This window comes from Nematolebias whitei, chromosome 19 (assembly GCF_014905685.2).
Source record: "Nematolebias whitei isolate Nwh7 chromosome 19, NemWhi1, whole genome shotgun sequence".
In the NCBI taxonomy this organism is placed as follows: domain Eukaryota; kingdom Metazoa; phylum Chordata; class Actinopteri; order Cyprinodontiformes; family Rivulidae; genus Nematolebias; species Nematolebias whitei.
This window is the reverse complement of record NC_056516.1, coordinates 40,005,491-40,014,920: the sequence shown is the minus strand read 5'-3', so window position 1 is coordinate 40,014,920 and position 9,430 is coordinate 40,005,491. Positions and strand designations below refer to the sequence as shown.

Below are 9,430 nucleotides of genomic sequence, written 5' to 3'. Positions count from 1 at the left end.
TGTGTGTGTGTGTGTGTCTGTGTGAGTGTGTGTGTGTGTGTGTGTGTCTGTGTGTGTGTGTGTGGCCTTGTCTCATCGGCGCTGCAGATGATTAATAAACATTAAACACCAGAACCTGACGGGATGAGCAGCATATGTTCGCCTGCAGGCAGCGAGAGGTGGAGAGCCCGCCGAGTGTCACAGAGTGAGGGGGGGCTGCAGGTAGGGAGGGGGGTGTGTGAGTGTATGTGTGTGTGTGTGTGTGTGTGTATGTGTGTGTGTGAGTGTATGTGTGTGTGAGTGTGTGTGTGTGTGTGTGTGTGTGTGTGTGTGTGAGTGTATGTGTGTGTGTGTGTGTGTGTGTGTGTGTGTGTGTGTTCCCTGGAAAGCAGTGCTTCAGTCTGGTGCTGCTGTCATGTTGGACCTTGTGTACAGCTCCACCGGGTCCTGGTTCTGTTCTGCTGGGCCCGACCCACCAGAAGCACTCTGAGCTGCAGGTGCAACTCCCTGAACGTGAACCAGGATTTTATTCTGATGAACTTCAGTAACTTCTGCTCGGAGAAGATGACGTGTTTCAGGACAGGAAGTGTTTAAAACGTACTTCCTGCCGTCGGATGACCTTTGACCTTCATGTGGACCGCCTGTGAAGAAACAGTCCTTCAGTACGGAGGAGCTGACTAAGGTTAATCTGGACTGAGACATTTCAGGAAGAACAGATCCACCAGAGACCTGAACCAGGACCAGAGAGGTCCACCATGCTTCACCTTGTTGGAGTTAAATATTGATCATCAATGAAGTGGATTCAATTAAAGCAGGAGTCACAAAACGATAGACGACAGCCTGGACTGGGACACCAGCAGAGACCTAACTGGTCCCTGATCGGTTCATAATCCAACACAGATGTTTAATTTTTACAGATTTACAGCATTTTATTGAAGGGTTCGGCTTTTCTACAGTTTCCAGTAGTTTCCACCATCAGCTGATTCTTCTGAGAAGCTGCCAGAGCCACACACCTGCTATGACATCATCACTGTGTTCCCGCACCTGCTCATCATCTCTGCATCTAACCACCACACCTGAGACACACCCGGTGGGGCAGCGAGGGATTGGGTGTCCTGCTCAGACACACCGTAACGTGGGCGTGGCCGGGAGTCAAACCACAACGTTTTGGTCCCAAGTCGGCTGCCCTGCCTCTGCCCCATCTCACACACACACTCACAGTTCATCTGTAAAGTATCCAGAGCACTTCTCTTTTTGTTCTGTTACAGCCTTTAATCCAGATGGTGTTCAATTCATCTTTTTAATCCAGACGGTGTTCAATTCATCTTTTTAATCCAGACGGTGTTAAATTCATCTCTTTAATCCAGACGTGTTAAATTCATTTTTTTAATCCAGACGGTGTTAAATTCATCTCTTTAACCCAGACGTGTTAAATTCATCTCTTTAATCCAGACGGTGTTAAATTCATCTCTTTAATCCAGACGTGTTAAATTCATTTTTTTAATCCAGACGGTGTTAAATTCATCTCTTTAATCCAGACGGTGTTCAATTCATCTTTTTAATCCAGACTGTGTTAAATTCATCTCTTTAATCCAGACGTGTTAAATTCATTTTTTTAATCCAGACGGTGTTAAATTAATCTCTTTAACCCAGACGTGTTAAATTCATCTCTTTAACCCAGACGGTGTTAAATTCATCTCTTTAATCCAGACGTGTTAAATTCATCTCTTTAATCCAGACGGTGTTAAATTCATCTCTTTAATCCAGACGGTGTTAAATTCATCTCTTTAATCCAGACGGTGTTCAATTCATCTCTTTCCTCTGAAATCTTTACACGCGGTGAAAAAAGATTTTTGCAAACTAAATAAAAGTAGACCTAATAATCTCACGTACGTGCTCACAGCTTTGCTTGCTGGATCCAACTTTTTGAAGCTCTCCTGTCTTCAGACACTTTGTCCCGTTCTTCTGAGCGGAACTTCTCGTGCTCCATCAGGCTGGATGGAGACATCTGTGCAGCATTTCAGATTTCTCCAGAGATGTTCAATCAGATCCAAGTCTGGACTCTGGCTCCAGGACCTTCACATCGTGGTCCTGAAGCCCCTCCTTTCACATCTTGGCCATGTGCTTTGGGTCATTGTCCTGAAAATGACCCATCGCCCCCCAGTCTGAAGTTCAGAGCTCTCTGGAGCAGGTTTTCATCCAGGATGTCTCTACGTCGCTGCATTCATCTTCCTCTCTATCCTGACTGGTCTGCCAGTTCCTGCTGAAGAACACCCCACAGCATGATGCTGCCACCACCATGCTTCACTGTAGGGATGGTGTTGGTCTGGTGATGAGCTGGTTTCCTCCAAACTTGACACCTGGCGTTCAAACCAAAGAGTTCAATCTTTGTCTCTTCAGATCAGAGAAGTTCCTCCTGGTCTCGGGTCCTTCAGGAACCTTTAGGTGAACTCCAGACTTGCTGCCATGAGCTTTCTCTTCTTCTGGCCACTCAACCATACAGGCCTGATTGGTGGATTGCTGCAGAGACGTTGTCCTTCTGGAAGGTTCTCCTGTCTCCACTGAGGAACACTGGAGCTCTGACAGAGTGACCATGGGGTTCCTGGTCTAAGGCTCTTCTCCTCTGATCGCTCAGTTTAGACGTCCGACCCAGAAAGAGTCAGATTTATTTATAAAGCACATGAAGAGCAGCAGCTGGTACCAAAGTGCTGAGGAAGATCTAAGGTGTTAGTCCAGTAGACCCGGTTCCATCAGGACTGATGTTCAGAACATTTTTTTTTCATTCACACTGCAGTCAATCAACCTGCCCCCCCCCCCCCACCACCACCACCTCGGCTGTGGGGGCGCTGCACCAAGAACTACTGAAAGAAACAATATGAAACCTCTGAAGAAGATGCTTCTTCTTCTTGAAATAAAAATGAAAATGGAGTGGCATCAGATTTCAGCGGTTTCAGTTTTTCTGTTCCGTCATGTTTCATCAATGGACTCATGAGCAGAAGATCATGGACAATGTTGTTTTTCACATGAGGTGGATGAGAAATGCACGTTGGTTTTGGTTGTATTTACCCAGAATGCCCTGCGTTGTAGTCCACTTCCTGCTTTTGGAGCGGTCTCCGGTCCGCTTGCAACCACACTGCGCCAGAGTTCACTTCAACCGAACAGAGACCTGGGTTTTTAGATGGACCAGGTTTCACTTTTTTGGTCCACATGAGAGTTCGACTGCACGTTCACGCGTCCCCAAACGAGCCGGACTTTCTAGACAAACGGACTAGAGTTGGATTAAAGCGGACTAAACCCTCAGAAGAGTCCTGCTGATGGAGGCCTCTGTGCTCATGGGACCTTCAGAACGTCCTTCTCCTTTCAGACACTTCCTTTGACCCGCCCTTCATTTGTAAACCAAACGATGCTGGAATGCAAATATGGAGGTGTGGTGGGGGGTTGGGTCTGGAGGTCCTCCCCCACAGAATTTTGAATGAAGTAGATCATTTGCTGCATTCTGGTGTATCTTACATGTTGTTCATTAGAGCAGAAGAACGTGAAGCTAAAGACGTAAACAGCTGGCACACTTTAACCTCTCACAGTTATTGAATATTGATCACTGTCCTCAATCAATAAATGACCAGTTTAATATTTAGTCTTGTTGAACTGGTTCTCTTCATCTACTTTTAGGACTTGTGTAAAATCTGAAGATGTTTTCGGTCGTGTTGATGCAGAAATATAGAAACTTAGTTTAACATTTCTTTCTGTGAACCTCAGACCAGTGAAGTAAAGAAACAGGAACTGGTGGTGACCCAACCATCAGGTCCCATTAGAACTTGGACTGTTTCAACACCTCTGCTTCAACCAGGGCGAGGTCAGAGGTCAAAGTTCAAATCATTCCTCTGAAAATGTTCAGGAAGCAAAACTGAGGAAAACTCTGGAAGACCTTCAAAACATCTGGATCACTGAAGAGATAAATAATTAAAACTTTTAACCCCCTCTTTAATCATATATTACATTTATTACAATAATAACAGTAACAACATTATTAATAACAGACACAGAAGAGTACAAAATGGTTCCTGCTCTTTTCTTAAGTTACAATAAATTAAAATAAATCTTGTAGCTGCCGCCGGCATCTCCTCCCTGACAGAACTCCATTTCCCATGAGCACCTGCTGCAGCCAGAACTACAAACAGAGCACGGCTCCAGTCCCCGAGAGCTGGTGCCAGACTCGGAGCAGGTGTCGATATGGCTTCAGACGCTTCCTGGACGTGTTTGTGTGAGTAAACAAAAACAATAAATAAATAAACATCTCGTCCTCGCATGCGTCACAGAAGGAGGACAAAGGTCCATGTGTTGTCTCAGGCGTTCCTCACGGCATGAATATCATCGTAAGCCCCGCCTCCCTCTGGAGAGGCGGGGCTTGTGGGAGGTCAAGTCTCTGATTTCCTGGAGAGGGCGGAGTTTTATTTCCGGTGCTTCATCTCCTTGTCGTGGTGGGCCTTCCCCCCACCCTCGCCTTTGTCCAGCACCTTCACGGCCTCCAGCAGGTAGCTCTGGAAGGCGGAGAGCGCCGCGCAGATGGCTGGCGTGCCAAAGCCGTGGGTGAGGAGGCTGAAGTGGGTCAGGCTCCCCTGGATGCTGGGCTCCAGGCAGGGCGGGGGGCGACTGCCCCCCAGAGGGGTCCGGTCTCGAGACATCAGGTCCAGAAACTCCTTACAGATCTCCCTGAGAGGACCAAGGGCCAGGACACGAGAGGACGGACAGACAAGGTGGAGAGAGACATGTTAGTGTCCATCCATCAGTCATCATCTTTCATCCATCCATCATCTTTCATCCATCCATCCTTCAGTCATCCATTCATCATCCATCCACCCATCAGTCATCATCTTTCATCCATCATCCTTCATCCATCCATCCATTAGTCATCATCTTTCATCCATCCATCATCCTTCATCCATCCATCCATCAGTCATCCATTCATCATCCATCCATCCATCCATCCATCCATCAGTCATCATCTTTCAACCATCCATCATCCTTCATTCATCCATCCATCCATCAGTCATCCATTCATCATCCATCCATCCATCAGTCATCATCTCTCATCCATCCATCCATCCGTAGATGGACTCTTAATATTTAATCTTCTCTCCAGTCTGGTTTCAGGAAACAACACAGCACAACGATCACTTTGCTAAAGGTTTTTGATGATGTTGTTGAAGCTTTGGACACTAAGGAGCTGCTCTTTACTTAGACCGGTCCAAACCTTTGATCCTGTAGATCATCACATCTTCTGACACAAGCTCTGAGATATTGACTTCTCAGATCACATTGTTGGCTGGTTCTCAAACTATCTCTACGGTCTTCATCTAGCTATGTAACAGTCACCAATGGTGTGCCACATGGCTCAGTTTTAGGTCCCACTCTCTTTACAATTTATATAAATAATGTAGGTCTAAATATTCCTGACCCATCCGTGCATCTCTATGCTGATGACACTGTTGTTTATTGCTGAGTTAACACAGTTGCCAAGGTTTTCCAGCTTCTACAGTCTGCATCTGACATCATCCAGTCAGACTTGTTCCACCTCAAACTGGTGCTAAATGCTGACAAAACCAAAGGATGTTGTTTTCTAACAAAGTCTGTGCCAGCAACTCTTCCTCCTCTCATCCATGCATGGTGTTCATATTGAGTTTGTAGATTCTTACAAATACTTGGAAACTTTGGTCGATGCACATCTCTCTTTTAAACCACATGTTGAAAACCTGATAAAGAAACTGAAATTAAAATTGTTTCTTTTACAGAAATAGATTCTGTCCAACTCTGAATGCCAGAAAACACATTGTAACCTCTACCTTCCTACCGACCATTGATTACGGTGACATTATTTACATGAATGTTCCTGCCAGCTGTTTGCAGATGTTGGATGCTGCAGATGTTGGATGCTGCAGATGTTGGATGCTGTCTATCATGGTGCACTAAGATTCATAACTGGTTGTAACTACCGTACCCACCACTGCACCCAGTATTCACTGGTCAGTTGCTCATCATTATCTACACGTAGGCTCTCACACTGGTTCATCTTCATCTTTAAATCCCTCCTTGTCTGCTGCCTTCTTATACTTCCAGTTTCTTTACAAGTTTTTGACATGGAGCTTAAAAGAGAAATGCAAATCAACAAAGATAGCAAAGTATTTATAAGAATCAACAAACTCAGTAGGAACACAACTCAGAGATAAAATAGAAGGAAGGACTGCTGGAACCAACTTCCTGTTTGAAAACCACATCTCTGTGGTTTTATCAGCGTTTATCAACAGGTCTCTCATAAAATGAGTCCTTGAGGCTCAATGAGACTAACCTGTAGAAATAAAGGTTGGATAAAAAAATCATCCATCCTTCATCCAGCAGGTTAACTGGTTAGTTGATGGAGGTCGGACTCACTTGGTGGCCAGCAGCATGCTGCGTCGGGTCGGCAGCTGCTCTGGATCGCTCTGCCGGCACAGATACTCTGCTGTCGCTCTGGATGGAAATTCTGTCTCACAAACGTAACCAAAGTCTCGTGCCAGGTGGACGGCCTCACCTGCAGGAGGGGGAGGAGTCAAACATTTTATCTCTAACTGTGTGGTGCGTGTGGACATAGCATCCAGGCTGCTGATGTGTGTTCATCGTAGCTGAAGCAAAAATATGTGTTTCTGTCAGGATGCAGGCAGGTCACGTTGTGTGCGTGTGAGCGTGCACGCTTACCCTCCACCAGGGATGTCAGCAGAGTGACGTTAGCAGCCTTGCGTCGCCCGGCGGGCAGATTGAGGCCAATCTTCTCCAGACGCTCTCTGAGACAGCGGCCACCATTCTTTGACTTGGCCCTGAGGGAGGACAAGGAGACACTGAGCACGCTCTGTGTGTGTGTGTGTGCGTGTGTGTGTGTGTGTGTGTTTTTTTGTTACTTTTTCTTTTAGCCGTCCTATTTGTTATTAAAAACAAAACTGCAGCATGACTTTTTATAACTGTTTATTGCTGCCTTCATTCGTTGTTAAATCAGGTCTGTCTGTAAACGAGTCCTCGAGGCTCCGTGGGATTACCTGTAGAAATAAAGGCTCTGGATGTTGTGGGGCTGTCTTGGTTGACACGACTTTGCAACGTCGCGTGGACATCGGGGGCAGGGCCACTGGACTGGAGACTGGTGGTGGTGGTTCTCCTCTTCAGAAACGGGGCGCGGAGGGTGTGCTCCAGTTACAGGGACATCACTCTCCTTATCCCCCCTGGTAATCTGTTCTGGGGTACTGGAGAAGTGAGTCCAATTGTTGGTCAAACCTCAGATCCAGGAGGAACAATGCAGGTTCCGTTCTGACCGTGGAACACTGGACCAGCTCTTTATCCTCACTAGGGTCCTGGAGGGGTCATGGGAGTTTGCCCATCCAGTGTTCCTCAAGGTACAGAATGGGGGATGGGAGTTGGACTCTGCCGGTGCTACCAAGGAAGGAAGGAGCGTGAGATCAACTGATGGATCGGTGCAGCTTCTGCAGTATTGTGGACTCTGTGCCGGTCTGTTGTGGTGAAGAGGGAGCTGAGCTGTGAGGAGAAGCTCCTCCGTGTACCGGTCCAGTTACGGTTCTACCCTCACCTATGGTCCTGAGCTCTGGGTAGAGACTGAAAGAACTGGATCCAGGAGGTCTAAAAGAGTTTTCTCTGCAGGGTAGCTGGACACTTCCTTAGACATGGGGCGAGTAGTTCAGTTCTGCAGGAACTAAAGCTGGTCTGGGAACATGTTGAAGTCCTCCCAGAAAAGCTGGAAGAGGTTTCTGGACCTGCTGACTCATGAGACCCGAGTCCAGAACTGGATGTTGGATTTTAAATTTGATTTAAAATGTAATCTTGTTGATTTTTTAAGCTCATCTTCTTTTTCTCTTGTTAAATTCATCATGTAATCGTTGCTCTCAGTTTGACTGATCTGTTTTAAGTTACATATGAGCTAAAACCCAAGCTAAGCCCCGCCCCTCCTCCTCACCTGCGCAGGACTCCTCCCAGAAGAGAAGCGTTGAGGCACTCGGGGGGCGACAGGCGGCGCTGCACCTCCCCCACCGTCACCTTGTACTTGGAGGTGGAGCTGAGCAACGACAGGCGACCCGGAACCGAGCAGAAGACCTCAGCAGGGTTGGACACGGCGCCGACACCCAGACCGTCCTTAGCGAAGGCCAGCGCCGACATGGAGGAGCCGTTGAGCTTCGACGGGACGGGAACTGAGGCGGAGCAGAGGGAGAGTCAGAACCTGGGGGTGAACAGATGGAGGGATTATGCAGCGCGGCGACACGTCTAAATCTGGAGCGCCGCTTGTTGATCGTCACGCTTGAACTTCTCCGTTTCTCACCTCCAGCAGCAACATCTCACCCTCGTGAAGCAGCCGAAGTTCGGCTGATTGATCAGAACGATTAATTCATTATCTCAGTTAAGCAGATCAGAACCACCGTGCAGAGACTGGAAGCTTTTAAAATGTTTTAAATTCAGGAAAGCTTCAGTTTTAAAGGAAATGTTCGGCCATTTTGAAATGGTTTTGTTATGAAAGAGTTTAGCTGTTGTACCGATGAGCTAATGGCTGGTCTGAAGAGAACCAACGGGGACCGCTTCTGAAAACTCCAGAAGCCGGAGGTTCATGCGGGCTATCAAAGATTTGACCTGTAGTTAACGTCCTGTCGTACGGTAACGGGTTCCTCCGGAGTGTGACCTGGGCGTGCTACAGCTAGCTGCTGCTGCTAGTTCAGCTTGTAAACAACATGATGTGAAGCTAACGGAGGTGAGCTGCGTTCAGACTAGCCTTTAGCTCATCAGTGCTGTCAGAAATAAAGTGAAATCTTCAAACTGAGGTGTCCAGAGAGCCATCCACAGCAGGTAAGATATTTATCATTTATAACAAACCCATTTGAAGTGGTACCGCCTCCATCCTGACATCTGTCAGGTGAGTTCATGGACCGGTTCTGACCAACTCCTGGTTAGAAGCTGATGTTCATTCAGAACCTCGGAAGGTCCAAAGACAGAAGACGTGTTCTGCTGAAAGGTTCTGTTTCTCATCCATCAGGACTGAGGTGGACCTCCCAGGTCCAGAACAGGTTCTGAGGTGGCTCGGACTCTTTAACTGACTTTAAACACAAATCTGAAGACTTTTTCAGATTCAGAGTCAGAGTCAGAGTTTCTTTATTGTCATTCGCACCTCATGTGGTACATGTGGTGGAGCGAAATTATGTACACAGGGTCCCAGTTACATCCAACAATAAAATGTATAAGAAAAACAGTAATAACATCTAAGATATGAACTAAGAAAAACATCAACTAAATATACACTAAGCACTCATAACATAAAACATTGAACATCACCACAAACATGAACATGAGTCTGTGAGCAGATGTGCACGCATGAACACATCAACATTGAAACAGATCAGCAGCAACATGAAACAGATCAGCAGCAACATGA

The 9,430-nt window shown here is 46.7% G+C and overlaps 1 protein-coding gene across 1 annotated transcript in view; it reads right to left on the bottom strand.

The window, feature by feature from the left end:
• Window positions 1–4,330: 4,330 nt before the first annotated feature.
• The window catches only part of tfap2e (transcription factor AP-2 epsilon), a 9,839-nt gene continuing 4,739 nt past the window's right edge, over window positions 4,331–9,430 (bottom strand). Inside the window, exons 4-7 of the mRNA XM_037693481.1 lie at window positions 7,970–8,201; window positions 6,709–6,827; window positions 6,406–6,544; window positions 4,331–4,689 (exon numbers count right to left, since the gene is read on the bottom strand). Coding sequence (XP_037549409.1) covers window positions 4,428–4,689; window positions 6,406–6,544; window positions 6,709–6,827; window positions 7,970–8,201 — 752 coding nt within the window. The 3' untranslated portion in view covers window positions 4,331–4,427. The remainder of the gene's footprint in view (window positions 4,690–6,405; window positions 6,545–6,708; window positions 6,828–7,969; window positions 8,202–9,430) is intronic.